General features: G+C 48.4%; 1 protein-coding gene across 5 annotated transcripts in view; it reads right to left on the bottom strand.

Annotated features, from left to right (window-relative positions):
• Positions 1-24541, bottom strand: part of CAMK1D (calcium/calmodulin dependent protein kinase ID) — a 490514-nt gene that overhangs the window by 12268 nt on the left and 453705 nt on the right. For all 5 annotated transcript variants that reach the window (XM_008002265.3, XM_008002267.3, XM_008002270.3 and 2 more), the window contains 2 exons: positions 9218-9330; positions 7203-7281 (listed from right to left, as the gene is read on the bottom strand). In XM_008002265.3, coding sequence (XP_008000456.1) covers positions 7203-7281; positions 9218-9330 — 192 coding nt within the window. The remainder of the gene's footprint in view (positions 1-7202; positions 7282-9217; positions 9331-24541) is intronic.

The raw sequence follows: 24541 nt of genomic DNA, 5'->3' as shown, positions 1-24541 counted from the left end.
GATCAGAGTCAGGGACCAATTTTACAGGCTGGAAGGTAACTGGTAAAGGGAGGAAACCTCTCATCCCCCAGACACTGACTGCCCTGGACACAAAACAGCCCACACACGGCAACCGTCACTTCCAACTACTTCAGGAGATGAAAGGAACACAGCTCAGGCACATTCAGACAAGACAGCACCCCAGCCAGACTTTCTTTCCCGTCAGGACTGTGAACAGGGTGGACAGAGTTGACATAAAATCGGTGCCAGGCTGGCCTAAGTTTAGAATCCAGGCTGATGTTCCCAGCTCAAAACAACTCTCCCCCACCACCTTTTCCCAGCAGGGCTGCAAACACGCAGCCAAGAGGACGCGCAGGAAATATCTCAGGCGAACCAGGTTTCCATTTCCAACAACTGTCAACTGCCTTCCTTCCCAGACACATATTCCTGAAACAGAAATAGTGTATTTGAATGGGCAACTACATCTGAAACAAGAGTAACAAGACAAGGAGGATGAGAGAATGGGAGATATCCTGATGAAGCTTTTTCTCCTGGAGAGGCCAAGGGAGTGATTCCTCCTGGACCCTACTGAAAAGCTACATCCTGAGACAAGGATGCCAGTCCGAGCTTGCAGTGGCCAGCTCTTTCTCAGAAACGACAAGGCCAAAGCGGTGGGGAGTCTGGAATTCCTCAGGCTGAGCATGGCTGCAGGGCAGAGCCAGGCTCCAAAGCAAACAGGCTGGTGCTGGGGTCGGGGAGACTCTGGGCCTCGGGGTCCACCTGTCTGTCCGCAGTGTGGTCTCAGACACCATGGCCCGCGGCCTGCTGCCTGTACTCTGTGTCCCATGCTCTATCTGTGGGTTCACAGGGGCCCAGATGTAAGAAAACAGAAGCTTCTAATTATTTTAGAAATGCTTCATGCTCATTTCCCACAGTCCTGGGCTGTGCAGCATTGGGGAGTCCAGCTGGGCAGAAGGTAGCCCCCAGGCTCTGTGTCACACCGTCTTTCTGCAGCACTGCAGCCACCTCAGGCCACAACAGCACACCCTGGCCCTCCTCAGGTACAAGCTGCAGTGACAACGGCGACCCCTGCTCATGATAAGCTGGGAAACTTGCAATAGTAACATCAGGACAGCAATGATGCTCAGTGTCACTAACTTCAGCACGCTTCGCCAACAAAACCGGGGGCATGGAGTCTAAACATTGGAAGGGATCCTAGTGGTCAATGCTTCTGATACAGCAGGATTGCTTTCTAAATCTGTATACACACACTTAGGCAACGCTATGGGTGAACATACTTCATTCATGTCTCCCTTGCTTTTCTGTTTTCTTGTTTTTTTTTTATTTTTGTTTTTATTTTTATTTTTTTTTTGAGATAGAGTCTCGCTCTGTCGCCCAGACTGGAGGGCAGTGGTGCAATCTTGGCTCACTGCAACCTCTGCCTCTGGGTTCAGGTGATTCTCCTGCCTCAGCCTCTCGAGTAGCTAGGATTACAGGCACGCGCCACCATGCCAGGCTCATTTTTGTGTTTTTAGTAGAGACAGGGTTTCACCATACTGGCCAGGCTGGTCTCGAACTCCTGATCTCCAGTGATCCGCCTGCCTTGGCCTCCCAAAGTGCTGGGATTACAGGCATGAGCCACCACACCTGGTCAGTTTTCTGGTTTTAACACCTACAAGAACAATGCAGATGGCATTTACATAATCACACCTTTTACAGCCTATCTCACTATCCACTCACTGCTCACGGCCCATAGCATAGTCTCCCTTGCCTTGCGTGCTTTTGTGTTTTGTGTGTGGTGTCTTCTACCTTCCTGGCTCTGAGTCTGTGCTTTTCCAGCCACCTGCTCAAGATGGGCTTGGTGCTGCCTGGCGTATATCCAAGACAGCACTTGCCAGTCCTGGGCCACCTCCTAATTCCTACAGCCAACCGGAGCTCAGGTGGCTGGAGTCCAGAAGACAGGAGCGGAGGTTCGGTGAACATTCAGGAACGTGAACTTGGCTACTTGGTTAGGCCACGGTACCCAGATATTTGGCCAAATACTAGCCTGATGTTGCTGGGAAAGTATTTTTGAGATGACATGAACATTTCAATTGGTAGACTTTGAGTCAAACCGACTAGAGTCCATGCCATGCGTGGACCTCATCCAATCAGTTGACAGCCCTCATGAAAAACAGGAAGAGGAACTGCTGTCTCCAGGCTGCCTTCGGACTTGAGCCGCAACATCAGCTCTTCCCTGGGTCTCCAGCCTGCTGCCCTGCCCTGCCCTGCAAATGTTTGATTTGCTGGTCCCCACAACTGCATGAAACAGGCTTAAATCCTTAAAATAAACTAATCTCTTGCTCTTGGTGTCTCTTTCTTATCACTTCAGTTTGCTTATCACTGAGCCTAGAGCTGAATGCTCAGAACCACTGAGCTGGTGGAATGAGCTCTGGCCAGGGCTGCCCTGTAACGGGGCCTGGGTTCCTATCCTGGTCCTGGCCATTCCCTGCGCTGTGGCCATCAGTCAGCAGCCTGTTGGGACCTGAGCACACACCACAGAGAGAACGGCCATCCTCAGTGAAAGGGGCGGGAACCATCTGCTAAGAGGCTGGCTGCCTTCCAAGGGGGAGCTTTGAAAAGAGCCCTCTCCTGTCTGGACTGGTCTGGGTGCTAAGGAAGGTGTCTGTGATTGCCAAGGCCTCCCCCACCCTTGGTGGCCCTGATGAAATTGGAAGAGCAAGTGTGGAATAAGAGATGATGCTCTCAGGGTGTCAGGGATGTGCAGAGACCACAGCTTCCAGAATGACGCCGCTGATGAGGCGGGGCCCCCGGAGGAACGACTCCACATTCCGCCAGCTCTCACCTGAATCTGTGTTCTCCTTTGCCCTGGCAATTTTACATAAAAGAGACAAGTCTATCATAAACGCAGACAAGCGAGAGTTTCAGCAATGCTTAGGTCAAGTGCATTAGTCTTCATCATTTTCCAGGGTTTGACTTCTTGGGAGGTTTAAAATGTACTGGAGGCTGGGCATGGTGGCTCACGCCTGTAATCCCAGCACTGTGGGAGGCTGAGGCGGGTGGATCACGAGGTCAGGAGATTGAGACTATCCTGGCCAAATGGTGAAACCCTGTCTGTACTAAAAACACAAAAAATTAGCTGGGCGTGGTGGCGTGCACCTGTAATCGCAGCTACTTGGGAGGATGAGGTAGGAGAATCACTTGAACCTGGGAGGCAGAGATTGCAGTGAGCCGAGATCACACCACTGCACTCCAGCCTGGTGACAGAGTGAGACTCTGTCTCAAAAGAAAAAAAAAAAATAGAAACTGTATGGTAAAAATGATAAAGCACTGATAGGCTCACATGCTGTGACGTCTTGTGATGTGACATAGGCTGAGGACTCGGAAGTCTTTGTCTCTAGCTTGACCTCTTTCCTGGACTCCTGACTCAGTCAGCAGAGCGCCCACCATGGGTCTCGACTGAGACGGCTCCCAGCACCTCCGGTCCAGCGTGGCCCAGGCTGAACTCACTCCTCCAAGCCTGCCCCTCCTCCTAGCACAATCATCCCCCCAGGCCCTTAAGCTGGAAACTTGGGAATAATCCTAGACCCTTCTCTTCCTCACCTCACCCTGCCACTGCTCTGCCCAAACCCCGTGGCTTCTCCGTCCCTGACAGTCACTCACAGTTCTCCCCGCCCTGCCGCATCCCTGCCATGCTGCCCCGCGCAGGCCACGGTCCGTCTCCTCTGGGCCATCCCCCTTTCCGCCTCTAGGCCGCAACTTCCAGCCACACTCCTGCACCCCATCTCCCACCAGATTGGGTTTTCTAAAATCAAACCTGAGCACCCTGCCTAAGAGATGCCAGGGACCCCACTGCCCAAAGGGAAAGGTACAAATTCCTTGGTAGAGTCATCAATTAATGGCAGCCTGTAGGTATCACAGACGTGTCTGGTGTAACGCTTCTTCCTTGTCACATGTATTATCTCACATAACCCCTTGAAAATCCTGCGGGGTCTGTATTATTGTTATTCAAGATCTGAATCTATAGGGGCAGCCCAAAGGGCTTAGGAGCTCATCCACATGGGTAGTGAGTGGTGAAGCCAGGACTTGGAGCCAAGCAGGCCAGGCCAGGCCCCTGCACTGCCTGCAAGTTCCTGCCCTCCTTCCCAGTCTCATTTCCTGCCTCCTCCGTCCTCTCCTACTCTGGAATACCACATGTTCATGGCACCATGAACGCACGTGCAGTTTTCAGCTCCCACGTTGTAGGCCCAGATGCTCATCTGCCTGGAATCCGCTCCTCTTCCCGCTGGCCTGGGGGAAGCCTTCTCATGGTGCGGCACTCGGCACGGGCACCGCCTCCTGCTGGGCCCTCTGTGCCCCTCTCCCAGCCTCCTCAGGAAAACGGACCTCTCCCTTCTTTGTTTTTTCCAAAATGTTTGGTGAAGGACAGAGCAGGTGTTAACTGGCCTTTTTCTTACCTTCTACAGAGCAAGTATGGATTATCAATAAGCACTAGGCTCATAGCCCTCCCTTTTTTATTGAGGTCATTTTCATTCTTTATAAGATAAATCTCAAAGTCTTTCAGCTTTAAAGGTCTAATGTGTATAAAGTCAGAAAACCATTATTACCTTTCTCGTCACATACTTTTGACTACAGCCCAAAGTGACTTAAACAAAACCAAGATGATACACAGTCACAACTGTCCACTTCTTCAGAACATTCTTTCCTTCTCCCCCAAGCCTTTCCTTTCTTCCCCTTTTCTTCTCCTTCCAGTGTGAGGGTGAAGAGAATTCATTTTGGAACCAGATAGTTTTGACTGGAATCCTGGCTTTGCTATTAGCTAGCTGTGGAGTCTCAGCTAAGTTAATTTATCTTTTTTTTTTTTTTTTTTTTTTGAGACGGAGTCTCCCTCTGTGGCCCAGGCTGGAGTGCAGAGGCACCATCTTCGCTCACTGCAAGCTCCGCCTCCCAGGTTCAAGTGATTTCTAGGCCTCAGCCTCCCCAGTAGCTGGGATTACAGGCACACACCACCATGTCTGGCTAATTTTTGTATTTTTAGTAGACATGGGGTTTCACCATGTTGGCCAGGTTGGTCTCGAACTCCTAACCTCAAGTGGCCTACCCGCCTTGGCCTCCCAAAGTGCTGGGATTACAGGTGTGAGCCACCACTCCCGGCCATCTCTCTATTTCTTTATCCCTGAAATGAAAATACAACTTCACAGGGTTATTATGAAGGAAAAAAAAGAGAATACATTAGCGCAATTAGCCCAGGGCTGGAATATAATAGACAGTCAATTAATGACAGGTGTTATACACTGAAATACTGTGAAATGGGGTCAGGACATTGCCTGTGAGCAGGTCCCCTTTAGAAGGCTGACCAGCACACAAGACCCCAGGGGAAATGCTACAGAGGATGGCGGGAGACACGGGGGGATGGTTTTCAGGAGTGATTTTTAGGGGGATTTTCTCCTGATCTCAAGGTTTTGTCTATTTATTTTCATTATCTTTGGTATTTTATGACTCTCGGCATTTGTTTCACAATGGATGCTTGTGGTGCTTACATAACAATCACTACAGGCTGGCGCAGTGGCTCACACCTGTAATCCCAGCACTTTGGGAGGCCGAGGTGGAGGGATCACCTGAGGTCAGGAGTTCGAGACCACCCCGGCCAACACGGCGAAACCTGTCTCTACTAAAAATACAAAAAATTGGCTGGACATGGTGGTGCCTGTTAATCAAAGCTACTTGGGAGGCTGAGGCACGAGAATCCCTTGAGTCTGGGAGGTGGAGGCAGCAGTGAGCCGAGATTGCAGCACTGCACGCCAGCCTGGGTGACAGAGACTCCATCTCAAAAACAAAACAAAACAAAGCAAAACAATCGCTACAATTAACTTAAGCATTTCTGATGCACCAGAGGGTTTCTGTGCTAAACCCTCTACATCCATTATCTTTGGTATTTCTTATGTCAGCCCTGCAAATTAGGTATTGTTATTCTCATTTTAATAACAAGGAAACAGAGGCTCACAGAAGTGTAAACCTAGCATTGCAGCTAGCCGATAGTGAAGCTGGTTTCTAAATTAGGGGCACAAAAGCAAGGTAGCCTCACGACCACTGCTGAAAATGTGTAGAATACCATCGACTAACTATCAATTAGTCCCTCTCAAGTTGAAGAAACACAAATATGAAAAGCATCTTAAAAGGAAAAAAATATGTAACTTCATTTAACTACCTAATAATAAACTCAAGGAATAAAACTCTGATTGTAATGCCTCATTGGACGATTACCTTCAATATCTCTAAAGACTTTCTGTGAAGTGCAAAAGTCACGATCTTTTGCTTACTGATACGGTCTGGCTGTGTCCCCACCCAAATCTCATCTTGAATTCCCACGTGTTGTGGGAGGGACCTGGTGGGAGGTAATCGAATCACGGAGGCAAGTCTTTCCTGTGCTGTTCTCGTGATAGTGACTAAGTCTCTCACAAGATCTGATGATTTCAGAGAGAGGAGTGTTCACCTGCACAAGCTCTCTCTTTTTGCCTGCTCCCATCCATGTAAGATACAACTTGCTACTCCTTGCCTTCCACCATGATTGTGAGGCCTCCCCAGCCATGTGGAACTGTGAGTCCAGTGAAACCTCCTTCTTTTGTAAATTGCCCAGTCTTGGGTATGTCTTTTTTTTTTTTTTTTTTTTTTTTTCTGAGACAGGGTTTCGCTCTTGTTGCCCGAGCTGGAGTGCAATGGCGCAATCTTGGCTCACTGCAACCTTTGCCTCCTGAGTTCAAGCGATTCTCCTGCCTCAGCCTCGTGAGTAGCTGGGACTACAGGCGCATGCCACCATGCCCGGCTAATTTTTTTGTATTTTTAGTAGAAATGGGGTTTCACCATGTTAGCCAGGCTGGTCTCAAACTCCTGACCTCAGGTGATCTGCCCACCTCGGCCTCCCAAAGTGCTGGGATTACAGGCGTGAGCCACCGCGCGCCCGGCCTCGGGTATGTCTTTACCAGCAGCGTGAAAATGGACGAATGCACATACTAACTTCTCATGGTGCTTCCGGAAGCTGTGTCCTGGGGGTACAAGAGTTCAAATGCTGGCTTGGGGAGAGGAGGAAAGTCACCGGCCAGAATGAAATGAACTTTGTAATAATCATGTGTGGATTTCATAAATGGCAATAGCCAACAGGAAGTTTCATGCCCCTCTGGGTGGCATTAAATGGCACGGTCTGCTGAGCAGGTGCTTTTCCTTACCATGGGTGCCGAGCTGCCTGCTCACAGGTGTATCTTTTATTTGGGTCCTTCTCCATCAGGTTCCGAATGAAGTCTTTTGCTGTTCAAAAAGAAGGCACAAGGGAAGGAGTCACTTTGCGACTTGAGATGTGACAATATGATTCCACCAGGTCTTCAGGAGGAGCGTGCGTAGCATGGAAAACATGAGACCAGCCCTCCACAGAGACTACTGTACCTTGGACACAAAGGCACCAGCATGTGGGGAAAAGGAAAGCCAGGGCTTGGCACTCTAGGGTGACCCAGTAGTGACGAGGCCACCTGGGACGCTGACTTCCAGCTCCAAGGCCCTTACTTCTAGTGGCTAGTGATAGCTTTGGTTGAGAGAAGAGAAGTATCTTTGTAATCATGTGCCTCTAATTAGGCCATCACTGCCTTAGAGAACTGTTTTGGTGACATTATCTCCATATGTTAGATGTGGCTGATTCAACTAAACCTGCTGACTGCCTGCTTAGCCCAACAGGTCCTGAGCTTGGTGCTGTGGATACCAAGTCCCCAGAAAGTACCACGTGTGGCCTACTTGGGCTATTACAAACCCTGCAGCAGGCAACTGCAAAGCAGTGAGCCGTGCCCTGCTGGGGGAAGTGGGGAGTACCTGGCAGCCCAGGAGAAAGGATGGCCCAGAAGCAGGAGACCCTGGGAAAGTGAGGGGCCGGGTGGCAGAACTGATGACCTCATGGGTCAGGTCCAAAACCTGCTGCACTGCAGGGTGTGGCCCCTCAATGCCCACAGGACTGGGCTTCTGGGGGAAGGCTGTGCTCTTCTGAAGTCAGAAGGAAAATATTTCCTATGTGGCTCTTTCCTGTAAGCCTCGTACAACTATACTCCGGGCCCAGGTTTTGGACGATTGAAGACAAAACCAAGGCATTTCCACTCAGGAGGAAGTAACACAAATAATAAAATGGTCTCTTTGAATAGCTCACAGAGACCATAACACGTTGTCCCATTCATGATCTCATTTCACCCTTCTGCTACGCTCTACGGTAGATGGACTATTGTTACCAGCTTCATCTTACCAGCGAGGAAACTGAGGCTCAGAGAGATTTCATTAATTTACACAGGCCTTGGTTTTGATCTTTATCCCTGAGGAAGAACAGTGAACTTCCTTAGGAACGTTTCAGTGTGGCATTTCAAATCCCAGTTCTGCCACTTACTAGTTGTATGATTTTGGTCAAGTTATTTCACCTTCTGGAGCCTCGGTTTCCTCATCTGTCAAATGGGGATAATCGTAATACCCGCCTGACAGGCTGTCCTGAGGACTGAGTGAGGTAGCACACATACAGAGCGTCTTGTGCTCAGCATATAGTCAGTGCTCAATAAATCTTAGCTACTATTGGTTCACTCCTGGAGCACCCAGAACAGGGCATGGCTAGGAGAGGTGGATGAGTGGGTCCCCATCTCTCAGCGTGGCTCCAGTCAGATGTCCCAAGCTTGTCCTCTTTCTTTGCAGGTCAAACCCAAATATGTAGCTCATGAAGCATCCTGAGAGCCGTTATGAACTGTGTGCTGTAAGTGTGTTAACACCCCACAGTTCATAGGCTGAAATCTCAACCTATGTGATGGTATTTGGAGATAGGACCTTTTGGGGGTAATTAGGTCATGAGGATGCAGCCCTCATGAATGAGATTAGTGCCCTTATCAAAGAGACCTGAGAGAGTTCTCTTGATCCTTTTGTCATGTGAGGGCTCGGTGAGAAGGACACAGTGAGAAGACAGCAGTCTATGAACCAGAAAGTGGGCCCTCACCAGATACTCAATGTGCTGGCGACTTGATCTTGGACTTCCCAGCCTCCAGAGCTGTGAGGAATAAATGTTTGCTGTTTGAGCCACCCAGTCTATGGTATCTCGTTACAGCAGTCAACCAAGACAGGACCCTCAGGACTGTTCTGAGCCGCCCACGGTCCCCTGGGCCTGTCAGGGTCATGTGGTCTGGGTGTGTCACAGGGGCCGCCCACTGGGAGCTGCCTGTGGGAGACCTACCAGAGTCAGAGATGTCATCCCAGTAGGGAGAGTCAAACTCATATTCTGCCTTGAGGATCTGCTCAAAGAGCTTGGAGTCATTTTCATCATAAAAAGGAGGGTAGCCGCAGAGCCTGGAAGACAAAATGGAGTAAAAGCTGGAACATCTGCATATCCAATGTGGTGATTTGACACTTTGCCTGGAAGGAAGAGACATTACCAACTGAGTAAACAAAATCTGGCAAAGCACCGTGGCTCACACTGGTAATCCCAGCACTTTGGGAGGCCAAGGCGGGCAGATCACTTGAGGCCAGGAGTTCGAGACCAGCCTGACCAACATGGCAAAACCTCGTCTCTACTAAAAAATACAAAAAAAAAAAAAAAAAAAAAAAATTAGCTGGCTATGGTGGCTGGCGCCTGTAATCCCAGCTACTTGGGAGGCTGAGGTGGGAGGCTGAGGTGGGAGGCTGAGCAATGAGCCAAGACTGCACCACTGCACTCTAGCCTTGGCGACACAGTGAGACTCTGTCTCAAAAAAGCACACATGCCACAGGCATAGGCAGCACAGGAGTAAAACTGCGATGTCATGAATAGCCAAAAGGGTCAATTCAGGTCATGATCAAAGGTAAATATAACTATCGAAGTCCCCCTTAACTCTGCACAGAATTAACCACAGAGTCCCACACACCCTAAAAACCTACCGGACAGCCTTCTTCACATAAACGTTATTGATCTTACTGTCTGTAATACTGTCCCTAACAGAGGATGAGCTGATGGAGAAAACCAACAAAATATATGTTTAAAATCCATTTCAGGGCCCTTCCAGTTTCATTTTATTTCAGAAATCATCAGAGGAAGAAAATAAAATTTTATGACCTTGAGTATCAAGTTGCCACAAGACACCATAACCTGCACATTGTCACGCACATAACCTGCACATGAGCATGCTGCCATGCCCAAACTGGGTACGTGGAGGGTTGTGGTTCTGCCCACTAACATGCAGTAAGTATTAGCAGGGCTGACACACGTTGTAAGACTGCAATAGCATACTACTACCCATGTTTCCATGGAACCATTTCAAGGTTGATTTTTAACGGATCATATCGATGCTGGTGCAAGTGACTTCTAATTTAGACTTCCGGTGGGACAACAGTCATCTGACACACGTAATGGGAGTGGAAATTCTCATTAATTAGACCCACTATAATTTGTTCCATAAAATCAAGGATTCTCATTGCAGTTCTGAAATCAGTTTCAATGCTACTTTTACCACTGATGCATTTTTTGGACCAAAATTTCCTTCCCTGAAAACACGAAGGGCTGGCCTAGAAAATTCCTAATATTTTTTACAGCTTCAAGATACTGTGGCTCTATGGTTCAGTTTGGCTGGCTAAAACACTCAGGAAAAGACCTAGCACATGCTTGGGGCCCATGTGGAGGCAGGCGCTGGCCTTGGTTGGCACTGGATGGCCAGGAAGAGGTGGGCCTAAGGCTGCAGGAAGACAGTGCTTGATTCCAGAAGGCCAGGGGCAATGCTGCATGGTGCAGAACTTGCTTCTCGGGCTGTGACAACCCAGAGGGTGGCAGCCACGGTGGCAGTTTATTTATTTATTTTTTCTTTCTTGAGATGGGAGTCTCCCTCTGTCACCCAGGCTGGAGTGCAATGGCGTGATCACAGCTCGCTGCAACCTCCACCTCCTGGGTTCCAGCAATTCTGCCTCAGCCTCCCGAGTAGCAGAGTACAGGTGCCTGCCAGCATGTTGTGCTAATTTTTTTTTCTTTTTCTTTTTTTTTGTGAGATGGAGTCTCGCTTTGTCACCCAGGCTGGAGTACAGTGGCGTGGTCTTAGCTCACTGCAAGCTCCACCACCCAGGTTCACACCATTCTCCTGCCTCAGCCTCCCAAATAGCTGGGACTACAGGCACCCGCCACCACGCCCGGCTAATTTTTTGCATTTTTAGTAGAGACGGAGTTTCACCGTGTTAGCCAGGATGGTCTCGATCTCCTGACCTCGTGATCCACCCGCCTCGGCCTCTCAAAGTGCTGGGATTACAGGCGTGAGCCACCGTGCCCGGCCAGTTTTTGTATTTTTAGTAGAGATGGAGTCTCTCTATGTTGGTCAGGCTGGTCTCGAACTCCTGACCTCAGGTGATCCACCCTCCTCGGCCTCCCAAGTGCTGGGATTACAGGTGTGAGCCACCATGCTTGTCCCATGGTGGGAGTTCTGACCCAAACAAGCCCTGAATTGTACCACATAGATCAACACAGCCACAGCCTAGGGACTAGTCTAATGAGAACAAATTAACAAGAATCAACAGACTGCAGGACTGCGAGGGATTAGACTGTCAGCACATAAGAAATGCAATACAGGTTAGAAAAACCACCTTGGTACCGCCATTCCTCAGCTGTTCCTCCCGTGGGACGCGCATCACCAGTCACCGCTGCGCAGGGGTGTGCCTGATGACATTTTTAAAGGCTGTGAGACATTCTGTGGGCCCAGAAGAATCAAAATAATCTCTCCCCACAAGGTTGCTTTAGGGGCTAAGAGCCTGGAAAATTTCATTTCTAAAGATGTGCTGTTTTTGGTGAAATGAGCAAGAGCCAGGGCTTCCGAAACCACCAGGCACATAGCTCACTGCCCGCGGAAATCCTGGAGCTCTGAGATGGGTCTGTCCATTTCTCCCACGATGAGGATTCAGGCAAAATGAAATGTGCATATTAGGAAACGCAGACAGAGCAAAATGTTAGTTCATCTTGGAAAAAAACCTAAATTCTAGATATGTGAGGTTTTTGTTTATTTACAACCACGTGTGTCTTTCTTCAGGGTTTGGCTTTCTTTGCAAGGAAAAAATTCTTTAAGAAAATTCCGAGAAAGATTTATTCTCCGGGTGCCAATTTTTTAAATGTATATTCCAGTTTCTTCTGGCCTTAGCTCTTTTTTGTTTCCGAATTTTCGTATTATAGGATATTGTGTTTGTGCAGCTACACTGAGGACACAGGAAAAGGAAATGGATTGAGCTTGGAGCCTAAGTAAGTTAAAATTAAGAAAAAAGATTTAAAAATAAGGATTGTAAAATAACAGAAGGACAAACAGAAGTTACAAAATCTTCCTTAGATCTAGAAATTTCAGAGAGCTCCCTGGCCAAGCTATGTCATTAGCAGGTTTGCGTGGAGGCGATCTAAGAGGAGAAGTAACAGCCTTGGGCTGTTTTACTTGATACACAGAGGACTTCTGTGACCACGGCGCCGCCCACTCACACTGGTAATCCCAGGGTTATTTACGAATGTTCCAGAAATGTGGCTTCTTTTACATATCCAACCCCTTAAATAATCTACAAATTATATCGCCAAGGGTCCTCAAAGGCAATAATGCCTTTCCCAATTTTTCTAGGCTTCGAAGTTCCTGATTCAGAATAACACTGGCATTTGCAACTGTCACACCCAATCAAGGCAATTCAACTTCAAAGCACTCTTCACTGCCTCCATCCCAGCCTCGGGTCTGTCTTCCAGGAGGAACTCTTACACCTTACTATCTTTCCTGCTGCCTTTTTTTCCCTTCCCCTCAGCCCTTTGGGTCTAGAGGTGCTCACAGCTCAGCTGCAATGAAGCCCAGGGTCACGGTGCTATTCCTTGTGGTTCCCAGACCTCCCTTTTCGTATATAGTCCTCACACATCCCTCATTTTAAAGGCAAAGAAACCAACAAGCAGCAAAATCAGGGCCTGAGCCTATTCTGTCGGATTTTAGGCCTGTGTTCTTAACCATTTTGCTCATGCACTAAAGGGAGGGGCTCGAGAATTGAACTTTGGGCTTCAATCTGACTTTGCATTCTCTCTGTGGGGCGTCTGGTTGGCCCTACCTGCCCCTGCACCTGCAAGTGGAACCCTCTGATGGGACCCTGTCTCTCCACCCCCAGCTCCCACAGGCAGGGTCTAACAAGTAAGATGCTCCTTGGGCCAGGCGCAGTGGCTCACGCCTGTAATCCCAGCACTTTGGGAGGCCAAGGTGAGCAGATCACCTGAGGTCAGGAGTTTGAGACCAGCCTGGCCAACATGGTGAAATCCGGTCTCTACTAAAAATACCAAAATTAGCTGGCCGTGGTGGCGGGTGCCTATAATCCCAGCTACATATGGGAGGCTGAGGCAGGAGAATCGCTTCAACCTGGGAAGCGGAGGTTGTAGTGAGCTGAGATCACACCACAGCACTCTAGCCTGGGTAACAAAGTGAGACTCCCATTAAAAAAAAAAGTGGTGCTAGGGGAGTACCAGCCACAGCCACGTGGGACACCAAGCGGTGACTGTTATATTTTATTTTGTGGTAAGGACACTCAACATGTGATCCTCCCTCTTAACACTTTTTTTTAAAAATGAGACAGGGTCTCTCTCTGTCATCCAGACTGGAATGCAGAGGTGCAGTCTTGGCTCACCGCACCCTCCCATCTCCCAGACTCAAGAGATCCTCCTACCTTAGCCTCCCAAGTAGCTAGCACTACAAGTGCACGCCACCATGCCCAGCTAATTTTTTTATTTTTGTAGAGACAGGGTTTGTCATGTTGCCTAGGCTGGTCTCGAACTCCTGGGCTCAAACAGTCCACCTGTCTCTGCCTCCCAAAGTGCTGAGATTACAGGTGTGAGCCACTGTGCCTGGCATCTTAACATATCTTTTTTTTTTTTTTTGAGACGGTGTCTCACTCTTCACCCAGGCTGGAGTGCAGTGGCGCCATCTTGGCTCTCAGTTCACTGCAAGCTCCACCTCCCAGGTTCACGCCATTCTCCTGCCTCAGCGCCTCAGCCTCCTGAGTGGCTGGGACTACAGGTGCTCGCCACCATGCCTGGCTAATTTTGTGTGTGTGTGTGTGTGTGTGTGTGTGTGTGTGTGTGTTTAGTGGAGATGGGGTTTCACCTTGTTAGTCAGGATGGTCTCGATCTCCTGCCCTCGTGATCCACCTGCCTCGGCCTTCCAAAGTGCTGGGATTACAGGTGTGAGCCACCAGGCCCGGCCAACACATCTTTAAGTGTACACTACACTACTGTTGACTATAGGTGCAGTGTAGCACGGGAGGTCTGTCAAACACATTTATCTTGCTTCACTGAAACTGTATGTTCCCAGTGATTAGTAACTCCCCATGCCCCTCCCTCCAGTCCCTGGCAGCCACCATTTCCACTCTTTCATTCTATGAGTTTGACTATTTTAGATACTTTGTCCAAGTGGGATCATGCAGTATCTGTCTTCCTGTGCCTAGCTGATTTCACTTAGCACTGTGTCAATGTCCTCCAGGTTCACCCATGTTGTCACATGTTGCAGAACTCTCTCCTTTTTAAAGGCTGAATAGCATTCCATTGTATGCACCTACCATGTTTTCTTTATCCACTCATATGTTCATAGGCACTTAGCTTTTTTCCACCTATTCAGCTATTGTGAATAAGGCTGCTATGAACATGGGAGTGTTAATCTCTCTTCAATATCTTGATTTCCATTTTTTTGGAATTGCTAGATTATATGGTAGTTCTATTTTTAATCTTCTGAGGAATTGCCACACTGTTTTCCATAGAGTCTACACCTGCAAATCCTCCCCAGACCTTGCCTTTTTGATCTGTCAATGACATACAAATGGCCAACAGGCATGTGAAAAAATGCTCAATATCACTAATCATCAGGGAAATGCAAATCAAAACCACAAGGAGACGCCACTTCCTACCTGTTGGGATGGCTATTATTAGGCAGTGATTTTTAAAAAGTATTTCTGTATGGATTTTTTTTTTTTTTTTTTAGAGAGAGTCTCACTCCGTTGCCCAGGTTGGAGTGCAGTGGCTCAATCTTGGCTCACTGCAACCTCTGCATGCTGGGTTCAAGCAATTCTCCTGCCTCAGCCTCCTGTGTAGCTGGGATTACAGGTGTGTACCACCACATCCGGCTAATTTTTGTGTTTTTAGTGGAGATGGGGTTTCACCATGTTGGCCAGGGTGGTCTGAAACTCCTGGCCTCAAGCAATTCACCCACCTCAAGCTCCAAAAATGCTGGGATTAGAGGCATGAGCCACCACAACCAGCCCCGTAGGGATCTTATAGTATTTCACAGTTTTCGTTTTTGTTTTTGTTTGTTTGTTTGTTTTTTGTGAAGGAGTTTTGCTCTTGTTGCCCAGGTTGGAGTGCAGTAGTGTGATCTCGGCTCACTGAAACCTCCGCCTCTTGGGTTTAAGTGATTCTCCTGCATCAGCCTCCAGAGTAGCTGGGATTACAGGCGCCTTGCCACTACACACCCAGCATTTTTTGTATTTTTAGTAAAGATGAGGTTTCACCATGTTGGCCAGGCTGGTCTCAAACTCCTGACCTCAGGTGGCCCACCTGCCTCAGCCTCCCGAAGTGCTGGTGTGAGCCACTGAGCTCAGCCACTGTCTTCATTTTTAATTGGCCAACATACACATAGTCACTTAGTACCTCCTGGCCTATGTAGGCCAGGAGGAGGTATACTGAGCACTCATGCATTTGTCAAGTATTTGTTTTGCAGCTACTACATACCAGATACTGAGTTTGACACTGGAAATACAATGCTAAGTTAAGAACCAGTTTCTGGCTTCAAGAGCTCAGAGGGGGCGAGAGAGGCACATAAAGAGATAATAATGACATAGGTGACAGGAACAAATCTGCAGAGGCTATTCTGGGTAGACAAGGGTCTGCAAGCCAAGCTGCCTGGCAGGAGGGGAGGAGGTAGACGCCTATGCCCCGTCTCGGGGATGAGCAGGAATTTTATGGGAGAAACGGGGGCTGCCGGCAGGAGTGGCTGCCCAGGAATAAGAGCATGGGGCGTAAACCAGCAGTTGATTCGAGCATAGAAGAGCGGTTTGCTGCTGCGGTGCGGCATGTAAGCTGGTGCGCAGCCAGAGCTGAGGCCTGGGAGGCCTGTGTTCCCCACCCTCAGGTGGGTGGTCTATCTTGCAGGTAGAACGAAGCCCCTGAGAGGTACAGACAGAGGGGCGATAGGGACAACTGACTTTGCAGCAGAGACATTTGAGGCAAGAAGACAAATCGCCAACTTGCTGCCGCCAGAGGAGACACGCGGCCTGCAGTGGAGCTGGACGGAGGAACAGACAGTTCAGACACAACCGGGCAGATCTGGCGTAGGACGGTGTAAACAGCGAAGGCCAGGATGCCTCAAAGGTCCCCAGCATGGACTAGAGATGACGCCCACTGCCTGAAGAATGCAGGACAAGGAGCAGGTGGCCCAGGTGGCCTGGCTGTGTCAACCACAGCACCTGGTAATTCCAGCTCCCTCTTTAGTGGATGCTGCCTGCTCAGAGGGGTGGCTCCAGGCAGTTCTTTGTAGGCAGGATGAGTAGGAGAGAGGGCAGCGGAGCCAACTCCCCGAGGCAGCCCCATCCCTGGTAATTAGCCCTGATAATTACACTGGATCTTGCCTAGGTGTCGACTGAACAATAAAAGAAAGCAGGGAAGAGGGCAGAGCATGGGCCAGGAGGAGAGACCTCCACTCAGTGGTGAGGCTGTGAGAGGAACCCATGCTCGCTGTCTCATCAGTGCTCGGCCTTCCAGTTCATTCCACATGAAGCTGTGCAACAAATCCCTCTTCCTTAAGGCAACTGGAGAGAATCTGTTCCACGCAACCAGAACTGCCAACATCCCACAAAGGATAAAGATGGGATTCCTTTCAGGCCGGGGAGAGCTGGACCAGGTACACGTGAGGGATTCAGGTGAAGGCAGCCAGCAGGCAGCTGGAGTTAGAGGCCTGATGCCAGGGACTGGTGTATCATAGGGGTGCTGGGAGAGAACCATCAGCACATGCATGAAAACCGGGACAGGAGATGTGATCGCTCAGAACAGATAAGATCACTCAGCTCAGGGGTCGCACACAGACCCGCCACAGACCCGATCTAGCCCATGTGTCTGGTCAGCAGCGATTCCAAACAGATATGACTTTGAGTGACCAGAGACAGGTGTTGATCTAGCCAGATTGCCACAGCCCCCAAAGTCCCCACAGTCTTGGCGTATTCAAGCATGCATATATGTGGATGGGGACCAGACTCAAATTCCCTGGAAGCCTGGCATGGCTGGCCGGCTGGGTAAGCACAGCTAGTTTATCTGCTTCTTTGTATGTGCCAGCAAGCCCCTGGCATGGACAAAAATCACCCAGCTGATCACACATTAGGTCATCTCCCTGGCCTTCCACCTGCTCAGCTGGTGACTTTGAGTCAAGGGTCAAGGGTGGAGCTCGGGAGAAGGCCACTTTGAAAGAGGGGAGGAGCCTCAACACTGTGAGGTCCTGCTGGGCTGCAGAGCTGCAAAAGGGACGCAAAAGGTGTGGGCCCTGCCAGGGCCCAGAGGTTGGATGCTACGGAACAGGTGGATTCCTCCTCCACAGCTGCTGCAGGAAGGCAGGGGAGAGTGAGTAGTCTGACAGGTAATCAGGGAAGGCTCCCGGGAGCAGGTGTGACCTGCATCTACAGCAGTGATTCAGGCTGGGAAGCTAATATTAATAAAACCGCCTGTCAGGGAGTCCTCTGGCTGTCACCAAAGACTGACTGAGCACTGACCAGGTCCCAGGCATGGAACAGATGGTCAGAGTCCCTATTCTCATGCCATTTACATTCTAGTTGGGGGTCAGGGGGACAGATACCCAACACTAACCTTCAAAATAAACAGCAAGTGTAGAAGATACCAGGAAAGGTAATTTGGAGCTGGTCAGGGGAAGCCTTGCATCCCTAATTGAGAAAATTCCTTTCTATGCACCGTTCTCTGTGCCCAGGGTTGCTCTTCTCCCGCTGTGCACAGATGTGACCTGCTCTCCCCCAAAGCCCCGTGCATGGGTCTATGCTCAGTGATGTCTTTCTTGATCCCACCCTGCCAGGGCAGGCCCCCAGCTTGATGTTCTGCAAGTTTCCCAGGCACCATTATCAAGGCATGCGTGTTGGTTTCTATCTGTCTACATCCCATTGTCTTCTCTGATAAAGTCTGAGCCCCCCAACGGTGGTGATCCTCATTCCTTTTTGCAACCCTGGTCCTAGACCAGTACATGGCATGCACTCAGCAAAAGGTGGCTGGATGCACGAGTCGTTAAATGCCTGTTTCAAGGATTGCCACCCCCCACCCCACTCGGTCCCTCTTCAAACAGTTCTCATTCTTCACAGTCCAGCCCACCTCCCTCTAGGGTTCTCTTAAGAAATGTAAAGATACCGGCCTATCAGCCAGGCACAGAGGTTCATGCCTGTAATCCTAACACTTTGGTAGGCTGAGGTGGGTGGATCGCTTGAGATCAGGAGTGAGTTTGAGACTGGCCTGACCAACATGGTAAAACCCCGTCTCTACTAAAAATAAAAAATTAGCGGCCGGGTGCGGTGGCACACGCCTGTAATCCCAGCACTTTGGGAGGCCGAGGTGCGCGGATCAAGAGGTCAGGAGATCGAGACCATCCTGGTGAATACGGTGAAACCCCGTCTCTACTAAAAATACAAAAAAATTAGCTGGGCTTGGTGATGGGCACCTATAGTCCCAGCTACTCAGGAGGCTGAGACAGGAGAATGGTGTGAACCTGGGGGGCCGAGCTTACAGTGAGCTGAGATCGCGCCACTGCACTCCAGCCTGGGAGACAGCCAGGCTCCGTCTCAAAAAAGAAAAAAAGAAAGAAAGAAAGAAAGAAATGTAAAGATATTATGGCTTATTATCATGATTATGTTTACCTTCACACCTTGATAATGAGTCCCTGAAGGACAAAGCCTGTGCCATATCTAGTATTTCTTTTTTTTTCTTTTTTTTTTTTTTTTTTTTGAGACAGAGTCTCACTCTGTTGCCAGGCTGGAGTGCAGTGGTGCAATCTCTGCCTCCCGGGTTCAAGCAATTCTCCTGCCTCAGCCTCCTGAGTAGCTGGGACTATAGGCGCATGCCACTGCACCCAGCTAATTTTTGTATTTTTAGTAGAGATGGGGTTTCACCATGTTGGCCAGGATGGTCTTGATCTTCTGACCTCATGATCTGCCCACCTTGGCCTCCCAAAGTGCTCAGATTACAGGCATGAGCCACTGTGCCTGACCTAGTATTTTTTTTTTTTTTTTCTTTTTGAGACAGGGTCTAGCTTTATCATCCAGGCTGGAGTGCAGTGGCATGATCATAGCTCACTGCAGCCTCGAACTCCCAGGCTCATACAATTCTCCTGCCTCAACTTCCTGAGTAGTGGGAACCACAGGCGTGTACCACCACACTGGGCTAATTTTTTTTTTTTTTTTTTTGGTACAGACAGGGTCTTGCTGTGTTGCCGGGCTGGTCTTGAACTCCTAGGCTCAAGAGAGCCTCCCACTTTGGCCTCCCAAAATCCTGGGATTGCAGGCATGAGCCATCATACTCAGCCTGTATCTTTCATTAGCACTCAATAGTATTTTTATTTTTTATTTTTTATTTTTTTGAGACGGGAGTCTTGCTCTGTCACCCAGGCTGGAGTACAATGGCACAATCTTGGCTCATGGCAACCTCCACCTTCCGGGTTCAAGCGATTCTCCCACCTCATCTTCCCAAGTACCTGGGATTACAGGCACCCACCACCACTCCTGGCTAATTTTTGTATTTCTAGTAGAGATGGGGTTTCACCATGTTGACCAGGCTGGTCTCGAACTCCTGACCTCAGGTAATCCGCCCGCCTCTGCCTCCCAAAGTGCTCGGATTACATGTGTGAGCCACCATGCCTGGCCTCAATACTATTTAATGAGTATTTGTTGACTGATTATTCTTTGATGAACAAGAAATACTTTGTGTGAAATATTCATGCTTGTGTGTGTGTACTGACTTAAGAAGTTGTACTGAACATCCCAAAATAGGTGTTTACCCTGAAAAAGGAAAATCGAACCAAATTTTCCCAAGTGTAGTACTTTCTCAGTTATTTTTGCAGTAAAGTCTCCTGATGGCCAATGGCATCCACTGTAAATGACACTACTCAAGGCAGACTGGAATGAACACAAGGAAACTTCAACATGCCCTGGGCCCACCTAGGTCCAGGGCCTCAACCACTGCCTCCAGGGACTTCCTTGATGTGGAGCTCCTCCCACCAGCAACTGCCCATCCGATGACAGAGCTGACAGGTGGCGCCTCCCGCTCCCAGCCTGAGTCCTTAAACCAGAAGCTAAAAAGTATGTTTGAAGAAGTACTTTTCACAGTAGAGGGACTCGCAGAGTCAAAGATTTTATTCTGGGGGCCAGAAGCTATCACCTGGTCCAACCCCTTGTTTAGGAGACAGGGAAAGTGAGTCACAGGGAGCTGAAGAAGAGATCTGGGCATCCAGCCAGAGCTCTGGTCTAGAAAAACAAAGGCTACTTCAAGCCAATTCTACAGACACATATTTTATCTATCTATCTATCTATCTATAATATGTATATATCTGTGTGTGTATATATATATAAAATTATTTTTTTTGAGACGGAGTCTCCCTCTGTTGCCCAGGCTGTAGTGCAATGGCGTGATCTCGACTCACTGCAACCTCCACCTCCCAGGTTCAAGCGATTCTCCTGCCTCAGCCTCCAGAGTAGCTGGGCTAATTTTTGTATTTTTAGTAGAGATGGGGTTTCACTGTGTTGGCCAGGCTGGTCTCGAACTCCTGACCTCAAGTGACCTGCCCGCCTCAGCCTCCTAAAGTGCTGGGATTACAGGTGTGAGCCACACCCATGCTTGGCCAATTCTACAGATACTGATAGAGCACTGGTGTTGTGTGAAATGCTGATCATGGAGTAGTAAGACAGACCCAGGTCTTGCCCCTCAGGGTTCCGTAGTCCAGCCTTATTTAAATGGGACAGTGGAACGTTTACTTTTCTACAGTAGAGAAACCACTTCTAGAGAATGTGTCCTGTAAATGTTTTGTTTTTTTTTTTGAGACGGAGTCTCGCTCTGCCGCCCAGGCTGGAGTGCAGTGGCGCGATCTTGGCTCACTGCAAGCTCTGCCTCCCGGGTTCACGCCATTCACCTGCCTCAGCCTCCCGAGTAGCTGGGACTACAGGCGCCCACCACCTCGCCCGGCTAGTTTTTTGTATTTTTTAGTAGAGACAGGGTTTCACCGTGTTAGCCAGGATAGTCTCGATCTCCTGACCTTGTGATCCGCCCATCTCGGCCTCCCAAAGTGCTGGGATTACAGGCTTGAGCCACCGCGCCCGGCTCCTGTAAATGTTAATAACCACAGCTACCATGTACGGAGCTGTCACCATGCCAGACACTGGGTTATGCAATTTACATATATTATTGTCTCATTTAATGCAGTTCTAAGCTAACTTTTTCAATCTTCAATTTCCAGATGAGGAAGTAAATGCATGAAAGATTAGACCACTTGCTTACATCTAAGAGACAGGACAGAATTTTACTCTATTTGTGCAACTCCAGAGCCAGGTCATATTAATCTTTGGGACCTCCATCCAGATGTACCACTACAAAGCTGGGGAAACACCATACCTGCATGTTCTCTTTCAGAACCTACCTCTGCAGTCAGACTGTCACGATTTTTCTATACTATACTTTTGGAAACAGAGCCAGAGACAAGGTCATGTGACCTGCCAAAGAAATGAAGAACGGGCCGGGCGCGGTGGCTCACGCCTGTAATCCCAGCACTTTGGGAGGTCGCAGTGGACAGATCATGAGGTCAGGAGTTCAGGACCGGCCTGGCCAACATGGTGAAACCCCGTCTCTACTAAAAATACAAAAAACTGGCTGGGCGTGGTGGTGCGTGGCTGTAATCCCAGCTACTCAGGAGAGGCAGAACTGCTTGAACCCAGGAGGCAGAGGTTGCAATAAACTGAGATCGTGCCACTGCACTCCAGCCTGGGTGACAGAGTAAGACTGTGTCTCAAAAAAAAAAAAAAAAAAAAAAAAAAAGAAAGAAAGAAAGAAATGAAGAACAGCCCAGGGGTCTTGCAGTTCCAAAATCAATGTGGAATGTTATACCCAGTCTGTGTTCCTGAAGACAGATGGGAGGAGAATGGCCAGGATCATGATGGCCCTGTCTGTGAAGAGAGGGACTGGAGAAGAAGAGGGTGCGTCTATACTGAGCAAATCCCAACAGGAAAGAGAAGGCTTTTTCCAGTGCTACGCTCCCATGCAAAGCTGCAAGAGGATACAAAAGCAAAGAGTTCCCTCTGGCGAGGCCTTGCAGGGCTCTGTGAGGCTGGCCAGGGCACAGGAGTGCCTCGCTGACTGGGAGAAATTGGGAAATAAAGTTAACAGATATAAGTGAATTTTCTAAACACCTGTGAAAGTGCTGAGACTTATTTTATTTTCTGAAAAAATATTTGAACACAACAGTTCACACTGATAACTGAATAATGGTAACCCAGGACTCTGTGTTTTAGTCCAACTGGAAGAAAAGGCCATGAAGGAGAATAGAAGTGATTTTTTCAAGGAAAAAGGGCGACTTTTTCCTTGTGTGGAAAGTTTTCCTCAGCCAGCAAGTCAGAGGAAAGGAGACACAGGTGTGGAGCCTGGCTCCATCAGGAACTGTGTGAGTGACACTGGGAAAAAAAGTCACCCTCACTGAGTTCAGTTTATTCTGTGCATGCGGATAACAACACCCACCTTATATAAATATTGGAACATATGTCATGTATTCCATATGCTAATATGTATGATATATAAAACACACAGCTATACAGACAGGTGATGGATGTAGATAGATAGATAGAGAGAGATGATAGATAATGATAACGAAGATAGATATAGATAGGAAGATAGATGAGATGGATGGATAGATAGATGGAAGGATGGATGAATGGATAGACAGATAGATGACAGATAGAAAGATGAATGAATGGATTCATGAATGGATGGATGGGTGGATGGATGGATAAACAAGATGGATGGATGGAAGGATGGATGGATGAATGGATAGACAGATAGACGACAGACAGAAACATGAATGGACAGATGGATGAGAAACATGGATGGATGGATGGGATGGATGGATGGATAGATGGATGAGATGGATGGATGGATGGATGGATGAGATGAATGGACGGATGGATGAGATGGATGGATGGACAGATGGATGGATGGGATGGATGGATGGATGGATGGATGGATGGATAGACAGATAGCTAGATAGACAGAAATATGGATGGATGGATGGATGGATGGATCGATGCTAGAGATGTAACATCTGAAAGTTCCAGTGACATAGTGATCATTAAATGCTGGTTCCCACACCCTTATCCCCCTGTTCTCCTTTTCATCCCAACTCCATCTCCTCCTTCTCAGGTTCCTCCAGCTGAAAGACGCTGAAGTGCAAGGGCAGCCGCATAGCATGGGGAAGAACAATGTTGAGGTGGAGAGAGGAGCAGATGAGCCCTGAGGACTTAACCCAATGTCCCACACTCTACCCATCAAAACGAAGCAACATATTTTAAAATTTTGGGCAACATCTCAGAACCACCCACTAACAACCGTACACCCTGACAGAACCTTCTAAGCTGTTACGGAAAGGACAGAGGGAGACGCTGCCTCTGGTCATTATTCTGAGCACTGTATTATGAACATGATGACAGAATGCACTCGACCTGCTTTAGAAGTCTGATCTTTGTGTGCCAGTATTTCTGAACACTTAGCCAAGGAACCCCCAATTCTAAGAACAGCTCCAGCATTCCTGAGAACGCTTGCTCAAAGGCATATTTGTTTAAGGAATATCTTTTATACAGTGAGGCCAAGCTGCCATAAAAATGACCAAAACAACAAATCCCCAGGTATATTACACACTAGGCAGGCTTCAAGGCCAACCCAGGTCCAACAGGGGTCTGAAAAACACAAGCAAAATCAATCTACTCTGGGCATCACTCCTTTGGACATCAGAGTGTATCCACATGTAGCGACCACTGGGTGGCCACTGTCTGTCCTCTGCCTTGGCACTCGGTCAATATTTAACAAATATTTATCGAACGAATGTCTGCACCCTGTAGGAAGAAGTCTGAATTGTATTAATCTTACTCTGTATAATATGACAGACTTTAAGGAATAATAAGACAGACTTTAAGGAATAATAAAATAAAGCAAAGCTTTTAAAAGCTGATAAATCTTTTGTACTTATTTGCAAGGCCGACTTAGTAATCAAAACAGGTTTCAGCATATTATTTGGATTTATAGCATTTAATGGCCAATGAGACCTGAATCGTTATAAAAATGTAATCCAATTATTTCAGTAACTGTATATTTGACTGTGTGCATTTCCAGAGCTTTCTCCTTGTAAACTTACAAGACAGCAGGCCGGGGAAACTAGGAATGGTTCACATATTAAACCATGCAGAGAGTGACTCCAGCAAAGTACTGGTGATGAAAATGCAAGGGGGATAAATGCCTGCTGCACCCCCTGAGGTTTAGATAATGCCT

Source organism: Chlorocebus sabaeus, chromosome 9 (genome assembly GCF_047675955.1).
Source record: "Chlorocebus sabaeus isolate Y175 chromosome 9, mChlSab1.0.hap1, whole genome shotgun sequence".
Lineage (NCBI taxonomy): Eukaryota > Metazoa > Chordata > Mammalia > Primates > Cercopithecidae > Chlorocebus > Chlorocebus sabaeus.
Note: the sequence above shows the minus strand (reverse complement) of the source record. Positions and strands in the feature narration are given on the sequence as shown.